This window comes from Amaranthus tricolor, chromosome 1, assembly GCF_026212465.1.
Source record: "Amaranthus tricolor cultivar Red isolate AtriRed21 chromosome 1, ASM2621246v1, whole genome shotgun sequence".
Classification (NCBI taxonomy): Eukaryota; Viridiplantae; Streptophyta; class Magnoliopsida; order Caryophyllales; family Amaranthaceae; genus Amaranthus; species Amaranthus tricolor.
The window spans coordinates 6,023,463-6,045,553 of NC_080047.1; the positions used below are offsets into that span (position 1 = coordinate 6,023,463).

A 22,091-nucleotide genomic window follows, 5' to 3' on the forward strand; every position below is an offset into this window, starting at 1 on the left:
TTTGGAGTATTAATTAGTCAAATAAAATCATATGATGCAATATTTATGTATGCAATACTCAATAATTACATATAGTTGATCAAAAGATTTTATATGTCAAGGAATTTAACAAAAATTAGGTCTCAAAATATGTTATATATATTCTAATAATTTTCAAAAGTCAAAAATAATTATATATTATCTCTAAGGACATTTTTTGAATCACATAATTATAAAAGAATATTGAAAATTGAGTATTACTTTAATTCAAACATGTACCATATTTTTTTAGAGGTATCTAAGTTCGATTTCTCATTTTTATTCCCTGATCATCCCCCTCCCCTCACACTTAAATGTATGACAAAACAAGATAAGATTATATTATATTTAAGACGATATATATTTATGCATGATATTTATGTTATTACTTATTAATGTTTATTACATCTCCTTTTAGGTTTTATATACATAATCTTAAGAAGAGTACTGAATATCGTTTTTTGTTATTCATAGACATGCATAAATAATATTCTCTTAACTTGTAAAGACTTCTCTCAACTTATGAAGTTTAATTATCTTTAAATTCGATTCCACCTATTATGTAATCTAAAATTTTTTTTCTATTATTCCCATTTTGGAATGAAAATGAGATGGGCCAAACTTATTAGACTAAACTTGATGAGTTTTGTAAAAAACATGAGAAGTTTAAAGGACTACTAGAAATAGTATTATACAATTCACAAATTTTTCTGAGAGACTATTTTTAATTGGGTCAGCCTATTATATATTTTTTAAAATATTATACGTAAGTATTAAAAATGATGTAAGTAGATATTTAAAATATTAAAAATAAACAATAAAAATACGATAAGTAAGCATTAATTTTTAGTGGGCTAGACTTGAAATAGTGAGAGATTAGCCGTATACTATTTCTTATTGATTTTTAATAACAAATCAATGAGTCAATGACTAATGACATGACACGAACACATGGCCATGTCACAGGTGGAAGCAATACTTAAAAATTGGTTATGAAATGGCAAGTCGAAAACACGTATCATGTTATTTCAAAAAAAGTGTTGAACGTGGCTACCCGGTGGCCAATTATGGCATGTCTAAAACACGTATCGTGTTATTTCAACTGTTTCATCTATCCCAAATGTGCACGATCCAAGATGTTTGGGGGAAGATATAATAAACATTCCCACGACATTTATGAGCCAAAATCAATAGAGAAAGTACCCATAATTCAATGCTAACTCTGCAAACTTTCAGAAAAACCAAGTGATGAAAGTAATCTCAATAGATTTAGGATAGCAAAATTTTCATCTCAATCTATATTTACATATAATCAAAGAACCAAACTGGGAAAGGGCGATTTTCCACTCTGGGCTTTCTTTCTTCACAGTAACACAAACTCGTTTTCGATTTTCATGTTAATAGAAGTATATGTTAGTATTAAAACTAATCAAACTTGCTCATTAATTCTACCTTGTTTTGTGCGCTTTCGAAAGCTTCTTTTTTTTCTTCTTTACTGCCTTGGGGATTTTGGTCTTCCGAGCTTCCCTCTTCTCCTCCTTAACTTTTTTCTTGTTTTCCTTCCTCGCAGCCTTTCTATCTTCAGGGGCCAACTTCCCAGTGCCAGAAGGTCGCTTCTCTTCTGTTTCACTACAGCTATCATCATCTTCACCTTCATCATCATCGTCACTACCCGATCCGGAATCAGTTTCATCAACACCCAAATCAGAACGGGTTATAGCTGCTTCTTGTAATGCAGAAGTTTGAGTCATATGATTCAGTCCCGTGATTGTCTTGTAGTACATATCTCCTGTGTCATTCCCGCTGGTCAATCGAAAAGCATCTCCTTCGGCATCTTTGACTTGTTCGAGTGTCTTTGGGATATATGACTAAAACAAAAAGAAAGACACAAGAATAACAAAAAGAAATGAGTCATCTTTCATATACGAATGATGATTTAGAATAACATCGTAAATGCAATTTGACATCCACCGAAGGAATTATGGGAACAGAAGACAATAAGAATATCAAGAACAAATAAGTTACCTGAACAAATACAGAGTCGGCTATTTGCTCCTCAGCCGTTATTGTATCCCCTCTAGCCAGAATCTTTTGCTGTACCTGGTAAACACCTATGATTGATTAAAAACTTAAAAAAAAATACAACTTCCAAAGGAAACTAGATTAAGAAAATATGAATCATTATAATTTTACGCAGAAAAAGACAATTATACCTCTTCTAAGTAAGAGTCCACAGCATCATCAGAAATTGTTGAATCCACAATAAAATCAAAAAGTTCTCGAATTGTCATCACAGCCACACCATTTTTTTTAAAGAAATCCTGTAAGAAAACAGTAGGATTGGATCAACTTACATAAGATAATATAACTGAACTAGCTGGAAATCCAGCCAATTACAGGTGTAACCATGATGGCTTGCAATCTACTTGAGTTAAGTCAAATCTCGATTTGAGTGAGCTCGACACAAAATCCTAATGAGCCACATCGAGCTTGCCTAGGGTCAGTTAAAAAAATTCATGAACCGGGCTTGATAAACTCTTATAAATACAATTTGCATAATATAACAATATTTCAATTTAATTTGTACAAAATCTTGTTATATTTTCAAACTAGAGAAATGACAGCTTTAATACAACAATGCCTAACCATATATATAGTCCGCTACAGGAAATAAAACAATTCAACGTGATACTCCCTCCGATTTTAGTTAAATATCACATTTCCTCTTTTGTATATTCACATCAAATGACTCATGTCCCAATTAGATAACTTTTTTCCCCTTACTAATGCCCTCATGAGATTTCACTGTTTACACAATTGCTATTAAATTATTTTTTTTCCTCTAATCACTTCTCTTATGTGGTAATGGTCCCTCTCCCTATTTTTTAGAATTGATGCTAAACCAAACTTTTGATTAGAATTGAGAGTATATCGTAAGCAACAAAAATTTACTTTACTCTGTTCTATAATACTAATCTACAAAATATATTCTCTTCATTCATTATTATCTATTTGCATGAGCCAAACATAGAGAAATAATATCTCACAAAATAAGAACAAAAAATTGAATATGAAAATTTGAATTAAGAATTCAAGTATGAACTCGAGCTCAAAATGAGCTTTCAGTTAAGCACAGTTCACAAATATGTCTCTTCGGCTAAAATCAACCCTAAAATTATGAGCTCGTTGAACTTCAAGGTTGAGCTGATTTAAGTATAAATGTTTTCTAGCAAAGTATTATACTATTAGTTACAGCAAGTAGTACTTACAGATACATGAACACAATCTTCTCGTAAGAAGTCGAGTGCGTGAGGATGATCAAGATCAACGGATTGTGAAACATCAATAATATACAAGTGGCCCTGCAATACGTACACAATTTATGTGAAGGTGCTCCATACAGAGGAATAAATATTTGGTAGGTTTGCAAGGATCCAAGTATACCTCAAAATATAATATGTTGTATTCACTCAGATCACCATGTACTAGCTTGCACTTTTGAAACAGGGTCCGCATTGCAGTAATTATCTGGAGAAATATAACGGGCAGTAAAATAAACATATCTAAAAAAACATTCACAGTTGAAAAGATAGCAAAATGCCAGAAATCCTGACAATTAAAGGACCATTGACATCCAAAAGTTAGAAACGAACACATTCAAAAAAAGAATAGACAAATACTTTCAAAGTCGAGTATTGGAAAGCGAACACCACCGCTACTAGTATTGGAATGACTATATGAATGTATACTTCCTCATTTTTTGGAATGGAGCACTAATAAACCAGAGGAAGTTTTTGTGTGTGTGAATATATATATATATATATATATATATATATATATATATATATATATATATATATGTAAATACATATGAATGTATACTAGTATACATATAGAGAGAGAGAAAAGGTAGAAGAGGCAGGGAAAAGAGTTGAGAAACATAATCCATATGTACCTCAACATAACATTCTCGCAGCTTGTCAAGTGATAGTGCAGCATCTTTAAGTCGAGGCGCCGCCCAACCTGACCTCCCTGGGAAATAAAGAAAAATTAAAGGTCAGAAATCTAGAGAAGAAACCCAGAATCCTGGACATTATTCTGGGCCACAATACCAGCAGCTGGTACCCTGCTATAAAGTAAATTGCCACTCTAATGAAGTTCCGGAAAATACATCTAACACTTAAGAGCCCAGATTGTTAGAATGAACAATTTTTCTTTTTGATGATGCAAAGCCTAGCTATCTCGATATAATCCATCGCTTGAATTTATGGATTCCAGGATTAATGACAGTAACATCAAGATAATAAGAAAATAACATGAGAGGATTTACATATGAGAAGATGTGCAGGCTCAAATTTTTGAGAGACCATATTAGTGCACAAAGAAACCTGATATATACTATAGTTACACCTTGAAAAGGATTATACTACAATATCATGTTTATCCCACAAGTCACAACAATAGTACAAATCATTTTGGAATCAGAAATCATAATCTCTCTGGCATAAGGAATAAATGAAAGTACCCATAGAAATCGAGAGCTAGGTGCTATCCACTGTTCCATGTTCCCTAAACTTTGTTCTCACAGGAATCATTAACGTAGCAGAACTTCATCTCAAGTTTGAGCCTTGAAGGTGATGATTATGATTAAGATTATTAGGCAATTTCATTTAGCACTATTTATATGAGTTTTAATATTGCACTCATCATTGTAGATACCTCATGGTTTTGCATTTGCATTCCAATACACTTTGCATCATAACTTGTTCCAAGTAACATTAATATTGGAAAATTCACTTCTCTAAATCAATCCATAGCTTATTATCTAACTAAAAGTAGAAAAACCTGGCATACATTATTTTCTATTGGAAAAGATTTAATCACTCATCAACAGTATTTGTCCATTGCATATTTTTGTCCAAAAGGAAATCAGGAAAACTACCTATGAATTCCATGACTAAAACATGAAGCCTCAAAAGAATTGGCGTGGGACAGCGTAATCCTGCTGCTTTCAGCCTGTATTTCACCAAACATATCATCAGTTTATATTTTATTTTATTTTTTACAAACGCATCCAAGAAAATAAAACAAGGGACTACTGCTCTATTTCTAAAGTAAATCTATAAAAGCATCAACCTCAAAAACAAATTTCCTGCTATTCTTCGATAATGTTAGCAGTGTTCTAAGCGTCACGGTCAAAAGACTGAAAAATGAAGATTTTAACAGTTTGTGTGAAAGCGCTGTACATCAAAAAAGACTAGTATGTTATTAAACAGAATATTTTCAAATATCACATGCATTAACATCAATTTACCCACGGTCATTGAAATACATGAGCAACATTAACTCAAACCTATAGAGACATCAAGGAGCTTGATTCACGAGCAAGATTTAACCAAATACTGAGAAGTCTATGTCTGGTCATTGGAGTTTGAGATAATCTAAGACCAGACTGGTTGAATTCTTTAACTGGCACATGCAATTCACAAGTTTGACCAGCTCATAACTTATCATGTGAAACAATATATATACAATGACTCAAAGTGGGTCAATACAACATTTCAAAGACCTAATACTTCAAACCTCAATTATCTTCCACATAGTTGCGCAATATATAACGCCGCATTAAACCCAAACCTATCCAAATTGACCACAAAAGTGGTTTACAACTACTACCATAACCACAATGCATCCGATGTTTGGCACTATGTTCTCTACTATTCAAAAGAGTTAAAATCTACCCCATATGCTTAATGTCACGTAACATTATGGTAGGAACATATCATAAATTGCAGCCATGCATAAAGGAGACAATATCTAATCAAATGAGTATAAGATTATCTAAAGTACCTCATAAGATTCCTCATTTCTTTCTCAGCCCAGGTCTTAACCATTTTCCGAGGATTGTGTTTGCAATATCCATATCTGAAACGATAGTCACCTTGTACATATCTATCTCTGTCCCTAAATTGTTTTAAGTAAAAGAAAAACAAAGAATTTAATCAGCAGATGAAGATTCAAAAAATATAAAAACCCCTAACCTTTTAAGATACAAAAAGTCAGCATGATAAATGGAAGGAAGAAAAAAGGCGCAAATCAAAACAGGAAGGGTTCAGTAAGGAAACAGGTTTTCCATCTAGAGCGAACGTCCAACTTACTTGAACACCAAAACTGAAGTCTTGTAAACTTTAATAGCTAATTCTTGACCATCAGACTTGGTTGCGTGGTAAACATTTGCCTGCACAAAGAGAATACATCAACGTAAAGCTTGGAGACAAATTATAAACTACATTAAAGATGAAATATAGAGAAAAACATATTACCTCTTTTCCTGTTGATATACAACCATTTATATCATTGAACACACCACGGTTCAACATTTTGAAGAGAACCATCCGGGTTCTAGGGTCAATAGCCTGAAACAAAATACTATTACTGAACAATAATATCAACATAAATAAAGTATCAACTAGCCAAGTCAGCAAAAAGTCGGAAAATGCACTCAAACAATAAAATCATAAAATTCACCTACTTGCTCAACGGTAGCACGGTCAGCTTTCTCCGTGTTTTTTATTTTACCAATTGCCATTCCCTGTACACTCTTACGGATTGCAGTGGTTACACAGTTGGACATACCAACATTTACCCTTCCCTCCCATTCCTATAACAATCAAAACCCTAGTGTTAATGAATAATTCATATAAACCAATAGAATTCCATATTTAATCTTATTTTTAAAGTAAAATTAAGATGAGTAATTCATATATGAATATATATTGTTTATAATCCTTCAAAAACTATACTATACCATGCTTATATGCCAAAAAAATACATTCAAATTAAACTGAAGGAACAAATTAAAGAAAATCTGGAAGAAAAAAAACCTCAAGAGGAGAAGCACGAATATGATGGGAATACTTTTGGTTGCGATTAGAGAGGGGTTGAAGAGTTGATAAATTGGGCTTGGACAAAGCCCCACCATGGGCATTAGGCCGTCGAGCTTTTAGAGTAATCGTACTCCCAACATCAACACCACCCTCTTCTGTGTCTTTCAGATCCAACCAATCCAAAGCATCTCCAATTTCTGAATCAGAAGACCACTCCTCATCATCTTCTTCTTCAAACTCTGCTTCTATGTCAGGTACATCTTCGGACATGGCTTTCATTGCCGCTTTTTCTTCTTCACACATCTCGAAATCAAATGTTTTTTTCCTGAGGTGTTACAGTTCCTGTATTCTCCCAACCAAACAGTTTTTAATTTCTACTACTCAAAATATTGCAGTTTGCCAAGTTATTGGTCAAATAAACAAATCCTAACAGTTTTTGAACTTCTACAACACAAGTTGTTGTGATTTCCTAATTAATTGTTTAACAAAAAACCTCTTCCAAGTATGTTCAATTATACCATAAAAACCCTAACTATTTTCTTGTTTAACTAAAACCATACCAATCATACCTGATATCATAAAATGATAAAACCATATCCTCCGGAGTTAGATACTAATTATTTTAAGGTATACAATAGAATTTCAGAGCAAGTCTATAAATACTGCAACAACAATGCTAGAGCCCAATCCCAAAAATTGGGATGTTCTATGTCAACCAATATATCATACAATGATCAAAAACGCATATTGGTTTGAGGAGTGGAATAAAACTTGGTCTAGATGAGCCAGTTAAACTATCAGAAGACTCAACAAAGATCCAAACCTCATGAATCGCTTTCATATTATTGTTGAGAATCGAAAATATAAGTAAATGAAGGAATTGAGAACGGGAGCTTAAAAGATAATAATTTGCAAATTTTTTAATAAAATCCTCCCATAAGTTCAATGTTTGGTTTGGATTCAATACAAATCCAAATCAAAACCAGTTAGGTTTTAGAATACCCATCAAAATTGAAACGATTTAACCAAATTGACCCATAGCAGTCGTATTGGGCTGAATTCCACAGAAATTACAAATTGCACCGAATTATTTGAAAAGTTTGCCTTAATATTTAAAAAACATCCATTAAAATATTCAAGAAATAATTAAATAAAAATAAGCAAGGTAGAACAATTCAAATTAGCAGCAAGCACCATCAATAATCTCCATTTAAGTTGAGAAACGATAATTGACTGCAAATCAGATTCATTTTTCCAATAAATTAAAAATGCAAAAGCATGGTGTGTTAGATTGAAAACTAAACATCAATGAAAACAAAACCAACAAAAACATTAATGAAAAACAACTAAACGAAAACACTACCAGTAAACGAAAAAACCAGCAAAGATCAAGATAATTGACAAAAAAAATAGATTTCACATGACGAAACTGTAACACATTTCAGAAAACAAGAATAAATCAAATAAAAAAACGAAAGAAATACTAATTAAAAAAAAGAAACATAAAAAATAAGATTCAAGAAAACGAATTCAACATAGAGGAACAAAAAGAAATTGATGGAAACTTAACCTTTAGCCTTCCTTGGTGATGAAATGAAGATGAGATGGTTTGCTGATGGAACGTCGAATAGAGATAGAGGAGACAATGACATGCGTGTGTGAGAGAGGGTGGGTGTGGGGGTGGCCGTAAGTGAGGATGAACGGAGAAAGATGTAGGAGAACCAAGTTTTAGGGTTTTAATCATAAATCGGCCTGCGGTACTTGGACAATTTTTATGGGCCTGCTCCCATATGCATTTAATGTGTTATAATAGATTAAAGTAAGTTTTAGGTGGTAATTTTAAGATTTTGAGTTTTTAATGTGATAATTAAAAGTTTTAAAAATTTCACGCGGTAAACTTGAATTTTACCAAATTTTCCTATCATGATTTTTTTGCACATAAAACGTTAGCAAATCTTAATTTCAAAGCTTTAAGGCTGTTGTGCGCCTATTTATATAAGTCACCATTTCAAATGACATCAGTTTCAACATTTTTCCTCTAAACATAATCTGTAACTCTACCATCTTTGGACTTGGGGGAAAAAATATGATTTAGATAAAAGATTTAAAATATCATTTCATTCGATCCACACATCTCTTGCATGTCTTTATAAATAACACTTTATTACCTTTATATTAATTTTTTATTAAAATTATTTCATCGTCGGATTGTATTGAGTTAGCCTAAAAATTTGAATTTAAAGCATTGATTTTTATTTTGTGGGTTATTGTGATTAATTGAAAGGTGTAAATGATGGGGTAGCTTAAAGATATAATTTTTTCTTGAAGAAGGGTAGCTTAAAGATTGGGTTTGATACTATAAGAGTCGTGAGGTCTTTTTTTTTTTCTCGTCGTATGTGAAGTTTAGTGATTACCTAGTGGAGTAGTGTTTAATATGAAAAAATTGTTTGATGTTGGTGCCTTGAGTCTCCGTTATTCGAAGTTCTTATAAAATGGATTTATGATAAGATAATTTTTATCGGCTTCTTTGGAGTGACAGTTTTTCTCAAAGACGGTTTTTAAAAGTCCAACTCATTATGTTAATTTAAAAGAAAAATTGTCGCGCGCGTGTAAATGTAATGTGAAAAGTCACATAATATATTTGGAGTTATAACAACATTTTTTTGGTGTTATAACATAATATATTTGGTGTTATATCAGCATATATTTGAGGATTACAACATATTTTATTTGGGGTTATAACATAATATATTTGAAGCTATAACAAAATATATATATTTGAGGTTATAACATAATATGTATGAGGTTATAACAACATATATTTGTGGTTATAACATATTATATTTGAGATTATAACATAATATATAGTTTGGTATATAATGGTTTGTATTTGAGGGTATACTATTTTTATAACATCAAATATATTATGTTATAACCCAAAATGTATGTTGTTATCACTCCATATATATTATATTATTACTTCAAATATACATTCTTAAAACTCTAAATATATTATATTATAACCCCAAATACATTATGTTATGATCACAAATATATGTTGTTATAACCCCATATATATTACGTTATAACCTCAAATATATATTGTTATAACTTCAAATATATTATGTTATAATCCAAAATAAATTATGTTTTAAATTAAAATATATGTTGGTATAACACAAAATATATTATGTTATAAACCCAAATAAATGTTGTTATAACTCAAAATATATTATGTGACTTTTCACGTTACACTTACATGCGCACATCAATTTTTTTTAAAATTAACATAATGGGTTGGGCTTTTGAGAACCGTCTTTAGAAAAGACGGTCTCAAGTAAGAATTATTGAATTTTATTTAACTAATGTGTTAAAATGATTATTTATAAATTTAAAGTAATTAATTGGAAAAATAAATTAACTATATTAGCTTATTTCATAAACTATAGTAAAAAAGTCTAGTACAAAATAAGCCAAACGTCACACATGTTATGAGTAGATAATGTACGGTTTGGAGAATTGGCCAAGTACGGAGAAATGTGTGCGAGTGTGTATGGAAAAGGTGAATTGAATGATTGTATAGCATAAAAATGCGTGTGAATGCTACAAATTGTTAGGACGATATCTACTTATGGGCGATATGTTATAGTACTTTCCTCGCTTTCAATTTAATTAGAATATTTGTTTTTTCACCGCAGTTTAATATATTAATTTAATTTTTATTAATTATAATTATATATAATAAAAAATTAAAATTAATAATCTTTACAATGAGACGAATCAAATAAAATATCATTTGATTATGTTTTAACCTATAAATTAAAAATTAATCACAAATAAGAGTGATAAATAAATAGTGTCATTTTTATAAATGTTGCGACTAATTTAGAGCGAAGGAAGTATATAAAAAAATCATTCTATTTATATCACAAGTTTTGAAGTAAATTAACTTTGTTTATCCATATTTTAATATTTTGAGAAATACAATGGTACCCCTTAGTTTTTGCACTTTATTAACGGTACCCCTAAGTTTTTTCAATCATTAATGTTATTCTCATGTTATTAAGTGACTTTTACGACCGTAAACTTTTCTAATTTTTTCTGTCCAAAATCGTCCATAACCATTAAGTTTTTTTCTTTTTCTTTTAAATTGAAAAATAAAAGAAAAAGAAAAAAAGTTAACTGTTTTGGACGATTTTGGACGAAAAAAATTAGATAAGGTGTAAAACGCTCAATAACACGAGGGTACCATTGATAATCGAAAAAATTTAGGGGTACCATTGATAATTTCCCTAATATTTTAATAATATTTGTAATTCCTACATATCTTTCTGTAATTTACTTGTTATGGTCTCTATATTTTTTCCACTAACTTTATTTTAATTTAGTATTTTTTAATGCTTATGGTCTTCACTTTCTTCATCCATCAAATTTATTATTCAATAAAATAATATATCCACTATGTAAAAGATTTTATTTTTCTTAATTTCCGTAACTATTTTTTGTGAGAATAACTTTAAGAAACAGAAGGAGTAATAACTATATTTACATGGTAAAGATTTTTACAAGTTTTTTAATATATTAAAAAAATACAATCAAGTTGAATTTCATTTTATTTGTTTTAATTTATATTTTTACTGTATATGTAAGATCATTATTTAAAAGATACATTACAAAGTAAATGGAGTGCTAATTGCTAATATCGCGGGAGTGCGAAAGTAACAGCTAGCAACTTCTCATTTTATCACCTTACAAATTTTTAAATGAGAAGAGTTCAATGGTGGAGTCATTTTTATTGAAAAGTAACCGCTGATTTGATAGGTGGTATAATAAATAGTAGTGATGGAAATAAAAAATTATTGTAATTTCGGTTGAAAAATCTTTTAGTTTTTTTAGTAGTCATACTTGTCCAACCTTAATCATCTCATTTTCTTTATGAAATTTATTCCAATGCATTACCATTGGGAGAGGTGGTATTAGATGGTAATGAAAATTTATAAAAAAAAAACTTTTTTGTGATCAAGGTTTCATTACCATGGGAATGATATGGAATATTTGATGAAATTTTACACTATAAATCATTCTCATTACCACCATTTAATACCACAAACCAAATGAGCCGTATTAAATGATTACTTATAATTTAAAGTGTCAATTATTAAAATAAACTAATTAGATAGATTCATTTCATAATAAAACGATCTCATGTAAAATGATTTGTTATCGCATCAATGTACATGGGATTTTATTGTTTCATCATGAACATTAAATCTTTCTTTTGTCTGATGTTGTAACATTAATGATTAATTGCAATGGTGTGGTTATCACGCAAGGTAGTCTAAGTAAACAATAGTGATTTGTAAATATTGGTAAATTAATTTTATGTGGAAGACTTTAATAGGACAAAACTTTTATGATTTTAATATATTTTTTTAATTTTGTTTATTTTATTGATATTTATTTTTTTTTTAATAATGATTTACATATTACGATGATTGATTAGAAGTTTCTACGATAAAATTCCTATTGTATCGTGATCTGTGGATGTTTATTTTGGATCTTTGTGACGATTATATTTGTCTTAAACAGCTATGATTCGTCGACAAGTTTTATGTAGCTAGTCCCATTTTCCATTTTTTTAAAAAATACAAGCAAAAGATTAGCGTAGAAAATATGCTCTTGGTTAGTTATGAATATACTGACACTTTCTTGAAGCACCCTATCTATATCACAAAATTCTTAAATGAGACAGTCTTAGGATCAGGCTATATTTATTAGACGAGTTTATATACATTTAGTCTATTGGAATGATCACTTACAATATTAAAATGTTCAATTCAAAAAAATAAAAAACATTTTGTCTCATGATGAGACGGTCGCATACAAGATAAGCTATATTTGTACTTTCATTGTATAATAAAGTTTGACAAATAATATTTATTTGTACAATAAATAAAAATCTATAATTAAGCATACATAAATCAATATCAAACACATGTTTAATTATTTAATTCCCTTAACTTAGGTTGTTTCATGTTTAAAAGCCAAGCGTGTTTTGTGAGACTCAGTAGGAAGCTTAACATCGGTGGCTAAACCAAGAACTTGAAGAAGTTTTATCGCATACCAAGTAAAATCAATTTGCCACCATTCCATGCCATGTTTGGCAGAGTATGGAAATGCATGATGATTGTTGTGCCAACCTTCTCCTGATGTAAGCAAAGCGATCCACCTGTATATAATATTATCCACACACAAAAGCATAAGTTAAGAATGTATGAATTCATGTTAGCAAAAAAAAAAAAAATCTTCTCACGAATTGATTGTACATATATAAAATTAATAGTTACCAATTATTTTTAGATAAATCACCGGTATTCCAAGATTGATGTCCCCATATGTGAGCTGCAGAGTTCACTAAAAATGTTGTGTGATATGCTACTATAGACCTCACACCCTGTATTCAATATTTTTGGCCAATTCAAATCAGTTAGAGTTTTCATAAATAATGTTTGCAATAAGGAGTATATACATAAATCTTTATTTATTGTAGTTCATGATGACTTAAAATATTCAGAAGTAGAGGGGTTCAATGTGGCGGGTCGGACAAGCTTAGTTCATACCAAATTTGGTAACAGAGCGAGATGGGGCGGGTCATATAAAATTATTAAGGAGTCGAGCTGGGTTAACATCGCAACAATCGACCCAACCAAATTTGACTTCAACCCATTAAGATTATTTTTAATTTTTTTTATTTCAATAATATTGAATGTCTCGTCATATTTTAAATTTCATAAACGATAAAGGAATTGAGTTAGATAGTGCATGTGCCAAAATAATTAGGAACATAAAATTTGCACATTATTAGCATAAGTTTGAGTAGAATGGTACACTTACCATACCCCATATAAGGTAAGGAAATCCTCCAAAAGCATAAAGAAGTAATCCAGGTAGTATTAATAGATGTACAATATATGTGCTCCGAATAAACCTGTAAAATGATTGCTTCTCCAAGTCTTCTACATTATTTGTCTCACCACACTACCAAGAATTTTAAAAAAAAATGAAAAACAGTAGTAATTAGGCCTTAAAAAAAATAAAAATTGTATAAATAATAATATTGCCAAACTAATTTTAGTTTTTTTTTTTTTTTTTTTTAATAATCACTACAATACCAACACCTTAATTTTCCTTCTATTATTATCATATTTTTCCTTATAATTAAAAAGGTTTCCTAAAGCATTTTAAAAGTTAGTCTTACCGAATATTGTTTCAAGTCTCAATTTTGACACATAGTTATAATTGTCATCAGTATAAATTTCAAATTAGTTTATCACTTCATCCATTTTCATTTAATGTTCTCATTTGATTTCTACGTAGGTTTTAAAAATATGTGTCCAAAGCTCAATATTATAAATGTACTCTTTCTGCTCCACTAACTTTGTCCCAAAATCTATCTGTGATAGATGAAAAAAGGTAAGTTAAATAAGTAAATGAGAATTAAAGCAGGGTTGTGAGTCATGGAAAAATTAGAAATGAGACAAATTAATAAGATGAACTAAAACGAAAAGTGGACAAATTTCGTTGGACAAATGGAGTACTTAACTCATAAAACATTATAAATAACACTACAAATAATAGTGTCAATTGTGACATTTAAGGTATCAATATCATGTCGTTTATCAATTGTCACAGAAATGTTTGGTGACAGTTGTAGGAAGTGTCATAATTTAAAATTGAAATATTAGGATAATACTCTAAGAATGGTGACATTTTGATGATATGTTAAAAATATTGCGTCACAATTGAAACTTTTTTATAGTGTATAAATAATATATAATAAAATTCTATACGTCAAGACAAATTTAGAATAATCTCATATAAATTTATTTTAAGATTTCAAAATAATAAAAAATCATATACATGTTTATTTTTAACTTAAATATTTATTGTAGAATTACATCAGTAATAATAATAGTAATACACTAGCCAGAAATCTTACTTACCTTGGGAAGACCAAATACATATGAATTAGATGATATGTCATCCATACTTTGAAACAAATCTTGGGATTTAGAATTGTCGAGGGACGAAGTTGCCATCCTATGTGAAGATAATCTTGCCGGCTATTTTTGCATCCCAAATTAAATAGAAGGATTAGTAGCATTAAATTATAGTTGAGACAACAATCATGTAATGTTTTTTTTTTTTTTTTTTTTTTTTTTTTTTTTTTTTTTTTTTTTTTTTTCCTTTAAATAAAACATCATATGAGTTTTTCAATCAACTAACCATAACTCATTTATATAATTTTTAATGTAATTGTAAATAATACTCCTTCTATTTTTATATATTATTCTCAAATAAAATTTACGAATTTTGATGTCAAACTTTGACTATGATTTCTCATCGATCTATAAGAAAAAATATATTCATGTGAGATTTTATTAGATTCGTCTCAATATGCTTTCTAAATATAAATTTTTTTAGAAATTTTAAAAACTCAATTAAAATTATTTGATTTTAAAGTTTAAATTGCGATCTGCAAAAAAGTGAATGAGAAGAAATTTTAAAATAGTGTAAGTAATAATAATAATAATAATAATAATAATAATAATAATAAAAAAAAAAAAAAAAAACTAATCTAATATTCATAATTTTTTTCTTTAATAAATAGACGTCTATTTTGAAGTATTTCATTAACAAAAGCTAAGGTGAGATAGTAAATGGTGATATTTTCTAGGCTTGTCAAACAGATCATATTGGTCTAAATTCAGATTTTGGTCATATATAAACAGGTCAGAACACCCTTGATATAAACTTAACTCGTTTAGTAAATTGAGTCGAAAATCACAACCCTAACCTAATCAGCTAAAGATCAAGTCGACTTGATTTCGTCCTTATTAACTCTCAAGAGTTTTTATTTTCATATTAGAGTATGTAATATTTACTATATCTTAGGATTTTAAACATCAACTCTAAACTTTTCGCTTATGATTTTTTTTTTCGATGATCATTTGTTTACTTTGTGGTTATTGTGAAAAACAAAAAAAAATATTAATGAAATATTTATTAAATTAAGATTACTTTATTTAATTAAATGTGTTACAAAAGTTTATTTTAGATTTAAAAATTTGACGTCAATTAGATTAAGTCGGTCATCTCTCAGTTAGTTTAATATTTAAGATTTATTTCTCAGGGTCACTATTCGAGATTTTATCCAGTATATAATTTGAAGAGCCATCAATACCATAAAATTATTACACACAATAATAATAATAATAATAATAATAATAATAATAATAATAATAACAACAATAAAAATAATAATATGATAAAATATGATATAATTCAATATATGATCCAAAACAAAAATAAATTTATAATCTAATTTTTATTTGTTTTTGGCTTTTAGTCTTTGAATTTTGACTTTTGGCTTGTTAATTGATTAAATAGTAAAAAAAAAAAATTTAGATATAGCTTTTTAAGTTAACCCCAAAAAAATTAATGGAAAGGACAAATTAAAACAGAGAGTATTAGTTTGTATAATTTCTATAATTTTTTGATAAATATAAATAAAGATATTAACAATTAAAACCAAATAAAGTTATGCATTGGGAGTGAGAAAAGTCAAATAGTTCAAGATTTAAAGATAATACGTTCTCTATTCCATATTACTTGCACCAAAAAATTTTTTACGCAATCCAATGCGTTTATCAAATCGTTTATATCTAAGGTTACACATAACTAAAAATTATAAAAATTTGATATTATGAAAATATGCGACGAAACGAATAAAACAAGATCTCGCATGACTATACTTTTTTTCGTATAATAGCTGAAATATATTAAATTACCGTGGAAAAGTTTGTTTAATTCAAATAATATGTAAGGGAGAAAGTATTACAATATGAATCAACTGACAAACTGAACGCCAACAATTAATTGTGAATTATTTCATTATATTACTAAAAATATTACCGTTTCATGTGAAGCACAAGCTTTAGTATCAAATATCCAATTTATGTGACTGAACCAAAATCCCTTTCTGGGTGTATGTGGATCTTTCTCAGTATCGCAAAATTGATGATGGTACCGGTGTGTGCTCACCCAACCAATTGGATCCCCCTAATTATTACAATAATTCAGTTATAAAAATCAATTCAGCCAAATAATTTTAATATAATACACATTTAGAAAGTCTAAATTATTTATGGTAATTTATGAATCATCTAAGACAAAAGAATAACTAATAAAATCATCAAAGTAACAAAAGAAAAACAAAATTATTTAAATCATTGACTTATATATACCTTACGCTTTTGTGTGATTTATGAATTTTCTAATTACGGTTATTTACCTATCAAATCTCAATACACACTGTTACTATGTCGTCCATTTTTAATCTTTTTGATTACTTTATTCGAGAACTTTTTAATTAAAATGGAAAGACCCTAAGAAGAGAGGAAGTATTTGTTATAAATTTTGCGAAAAATTACCATAAATAATGCAACCTTTTGCTTATTTCCCTATAATAATACCAAATTTTGATTAATCACGAATAATATCAACTTTGGGGATGTTTCCTTAGAATATACCTAACATGTTAAAAATTAAATTATAGGAGATTATATGATAAAAAATTTGGTAAATTAGATAATAAACTAAAGTTGGTGTTATTCTACGAAAAAAAACCCCTAAATTTATATTATTAATAGTTAATCAATAATTTATATAATTATAAGGAAATTATTCATGGTAATTTTTTCTAAATTTTATTATTGTACTCCCATAGAAGTATAATTTAGCATTGTGCTAATTAAGCTTTTAGAGTCTCCAATATATAGTTTAACCATGATTATCTCTCTCTATATATGTTAGTAGGAGTATAAGTTAAAAGATTCACTTTTATTAATCAAACAAAATACTCCTAATGATTAATTTTTCAATATAGAAATTTATCCACAGTTTTTAGTAAGAATTAAAAATAGATAAAATTGTTAAATTTTGACTGTTGAAATATGATTAACAGCGAATAAAGAAAAAATATGGCAATATACCAACTTTTGTATTTTAATTTGCAAATATTCATTAGTTATTTTTTCGCTATCTAAAATTGTTCATTGAGTATGTTTTATTTATATATTTATTATTTTAAAACACTAAAAACGACCACGCATAAATGGTAGCAATTTAATCGCTATGTTTATGACGATCAAATTGTTGCCGTTATGGTCTGATCCCTTTACAAATCGTCACAACCACATGTTGGTGACCAATGTTACAAAAAATGCATGACTTTTATATATATATATATATATATATATATATATATATATATATATATATATATATATATATATATATATATATATATATATATATATATATATATATATGCAATAAAGCCAGTGTATTATTAGAATAATAATATTCATATTATGATTATATTAATTGTATTAATATATAATAAACATATAGTATTAATCATGATAGGATTTGGTATCAAACCTCACAAGATTTGTTGTTAACAAAGTATTAATATAATATTAATCATATTAGTATTATAATAGTTGTGTTAGTATATTAGTCGTATATATTTTTAAAATATTAAATATTTAAATGTTTTAGAATATTATTAGTAAAATATTAATTGTATTAATATATTATTATTATTATTATTATTGTTATTATTATTATTATTATTATTATTATTATTCCTATTATTATTATTATTATTATATTATTATTATTATTATTAGTCATAATAATATTTTATTAGTTGTATTAATATATTACTAGTACAATATTAATTTTATTAATATTTTATTTGTCGTATTACTACATTGTTAATCGTATTACTATATATTTAGACGTATAAGTATTGTATTCGTTGTATTAATATATTATTAGTAAAATATTAGTCTTATTAGTGTAGTATTAATTAAAATATAGGTATAGTATTACTTGTGTTTGTGTATTATTATTAGTGTTATTAGTATTAGTTGTCTTAGTATATTATTGGTCATATTAGTGTAGTATGAAGTGTATTAGTGGGGAGTAGTAGTCGTATTAATATAAAATTAGCATAATATTATGTACACAATATTAGTGTAGTTAATGCAGTATTAGGTGTATTATAGCTAGTATAATTATCCGTCATGTTATAATATTAATAGTCATATTGTAATATTAGTTGCATTGTGGGATAAGAAACATTCTACCCCCTCAATTTCGATAAGAAAAAAAAAATTTAAGGTCACAATTAAGCCAAAAACACTTAATTGAAAAATTTACTATATTACACAGAAAAGTAACTATAACATAAATTTGAAGAATATTTTTAATTTGAAATATAATATCCTTTTTTGTATATATAGTAATTAAACAAAAATCTTCATATCTTTCGTTCTTATTTAAAATTTTTCTTATTTGATCATATATATATATATATATAAAAGATAGAATGAACCTGAGAGGCAAGAGCCCCGCAATAAGCAAAGGAGTATTCTAGCCATTTTGGTAATTTGAAACTCCTATGAGCCAAATTTCTGTGATAAGAAAGAGTAATACCCAACCATCCAGTTATAATACTTAAACCTAATGCCACCCAAACTGCTTTCCATGTGAAGGTAAATGGAGCAAACAAAGCCAGTACATGCATTGCTCCCACATAACATATATTCGAAATATCTAATGAATTCCATTCTTTTAACTTTCTTTCAAACACATTCTTTGTTGGGTACTTCACTACAACATCAGACCACCATATTTTATGGGTTTTTGATTCCAATTCCGGTACCGGAATTGTTGATGTTTTTGCCCTTATGCTTCTTATGTGCTTGTGGGTATGTGATGGGTCTGGATCCGGGTTTGGATACTGCAAATATTTGCAAATATGGTTGGGAAAATTTAATGTTGTATGATTTGATAAGCTACATTTTACAATGACTTGTTTGGTTGGGAAGGATAGGTTTGTTGTCTTTGGGTTATTGTGATGAGGGGAAAGGCCATATGTAAGAGATGGGTGTAGTTTGAAGTTTGAGGTTGATGCAATATAAGCCATTATTTTTTTGGGTGTATCACAATGCAAGTTGAGTGATTGTGTGTATTGACTATTGAAGAAGATGGTTTTTTATATAATGGAAATATAAGGGTAGCTAGCTAGCTCCATTCAAGTTTGAATATCGTGAAAATCATACATTTTATTAATTTTACTACTGTATATTAGCAAAAAGATAGTTTGATTGTGAGTATGTCATTTGTCATTTTCTTATTGGATAATATTAATGGAATTTGACTGATTTGCATTTTTACACTTATTATATTTGCAAATTTATATTTTCGTAAAAAAACTCATATATTAATGAATGCAATAAATCACAGTTATTCCAGTTATACAGTTGTATATAAATGCACTGTTTAAAAATATATAATAGGAAATATATTGTGTATTGTGTAGAACATTATATATATAATGTCCGATAAAATTCTGAAATTACACCGCAGTGGAAAATTATATTACAGAATAAATTACATTTATTCCATTGTTATTGGAATTACACTATTTAGAAAATTATACTGCAAATTACATTGTGTATAAAATTATACAGCAATTTAAGAAATTACTTAAAATACATAATAGCCCATTTTTCCATCAATTGTTATTTAAAACTAAAATAACATAAAATTCAATTAATTGATCATTAAAATCAGTCATTTACATTGTTGAATACCATAATTACAATTTTGAATTTTAGAAAAAAGGGTGAAGTATGGTTTGCTACCTAAAATTTTATTAAAATATTAACGTATTTAAAAATACGTGCATTGCACAAGTTTCTGTAATAATATTGTTATATTAATATAAGAAAGTAATAATACTGTTATTAATTACACAATCTAAGAAACTCAAATGCACAAAACCGCAATATGTTATAACAACAGATGTTGATGTAGATTATAATTGTATACTGTAAGAAGTGATATTATCGTTATTGAATTCACACGGTGCACAAAATCACAATATGTTATATTAATAGTTGTCAATGTAGACCGTAATTAAATACAAACTAGAGTAAGAAGTAATAAGTAATATTATTGCTATTGAATTCACACAATGCACAAAATCACAACATGTTATATCATTAATTGTCTATATAGGCTGTAGTCGTAGACAATAAGTAATAATATTATTATTGAATTGACACAATGCACAAAACCACAACATGTTATATCAATAGTTGTCAATATAGGTTATAATCGTATACAATAAGACGTAATATTAATGTTATTGAATTCACACAATGCATAGAACCACAATATGTTATATCAATAGTTTAATATAGGCCATAGTTGTATATAGTAAGAAATAATATTATTGTTATTGAATTCACAAAATAACAATAAGTTATATCAATAGTTATCAATATAGGCCACAAATGTATAAAGTAAGAAATAATATTATTGTTATTAAATTTACTCAATGCAGAAAACCACAGTACGTTAAATCAATAGTTGTCAATATAGGCCGTAAGCGTTCACACGTTCACAATAGGGAAGTAATATTAAAGTTATTGAATTCACACAATGCACAAATCCACGATATGTTATATTAATAGTTATCAATGTAGGTTGTAGTTGTATAGAGTAAGAAGTAATATTATTGTTACTGAATTGACATATTGCACAAAATCACAATATGTTATATCAACAGTTGTCAATGTAGGCCGTAATTATATATAATACAATGTAGTATTATTGTTATTGAATTCACACAATGCACACAAGTACAATATGTTATATTAATAGTTGTCAATATAGGACATAATTGAAAATGATAAGAAGTAATATTATCTTTATTAAATTAACACAATCCACAAAAACCACATGCTATATCAATAGTAGTCAATATAGGCCATAATTGATCACCTTCATATCTAACCATATCATTCATTTTTTTTTTAATATAATCCATTTCATCCACAAAATAATGGATATTTCATAACTTCTACAATGCAAAAAATCATTTAAAATCTAGATAAAAAAATGACAATAATTATAGCCGCCAATACATCTTATATGAGACCGTTTCACCATGAGACCAACCTAAAAAAACAATCCAATACATAAATAAATTAAAAAAAAAAGACAAAATAAATGGTTTCAAACGTTCAATCAATCACATAATTT

General features: G+C 28.0%; 2 protein-coding genes across 2 annotated transcripts; both read right to left on the reverse strand.

The window, feature by feature from the left end:
• Nucleotides 1-1,267: 1,267 nt before the first annotated feature.
• On the reverse strand, nucleotides 1,268-8,670 carry LOC130812245 (uncharacterized). Its single transcript, XM_057677966.1, has 13 exons — nucleotides 8,476-8,670; nucleotides 6,903-7,247; nucleotides 6,551-6,679; nucleotides 6,342-6,434; nucleotides 6,177-6,256; nucleotides 5,869-5,982; nucleotides 4,961-5,034; nucleotides 3,974-4,050; nucleotides 3,463-3,546; nucleotides 3,288-3,380; nucleotides 2,232-2,339; nucleotides 2,044-2,118; nucleotides 1,268-1,886 (listed from the first exon to the last, which is right to left on the reverse strand). Exons 2-13 carry the CDS (start codon nucleotides 7,206-7,208, stop codon nucleotides 1,467-1,469), a joined length of 1,653 nt encoding a protein of 550 aa, XP_057533949.1. The 5' UTR covers nucleotides 7,209-7,247; nucleotides 8,476-8,670; the 3' UTR covers nucleotides 1,268-1,466.
• A 4,254-nt stretch (nucleotides 8,671-12,924) lies between these two features.
• On the reverse strand, nucleotides 12,925-19,992 carry LOC130812261 (acyl-CoA C20 Delta5-desaturase-like). Its single transcript, XM_057677967.1, has 6 exons — nucleotides 19,372-19,992; nucleotides 16,881-17,027; nucleotides 14,909-15,028; nucleotides 13,800-13,943; nucleotides 13,253-13,359; nucleotides 12,925-13,134 (listed from the first exon to the last, which is right to left on the reverse strand). Exons 1-6 carry the CDS (start codon nucleotides 19,963-19,965, stop codon nucleotides 12,927-12,929), a joined length of 1,320 nt encoding a protein of 439 aa, XP_057533950.1. The 5' UTR covers nucleotides 19,966-19,992; the 3' UTR covers nucleotides 12,925-12,926.
• Nucleotides 19,993-22,091: the final 2,099 nt, after the last annotated feature.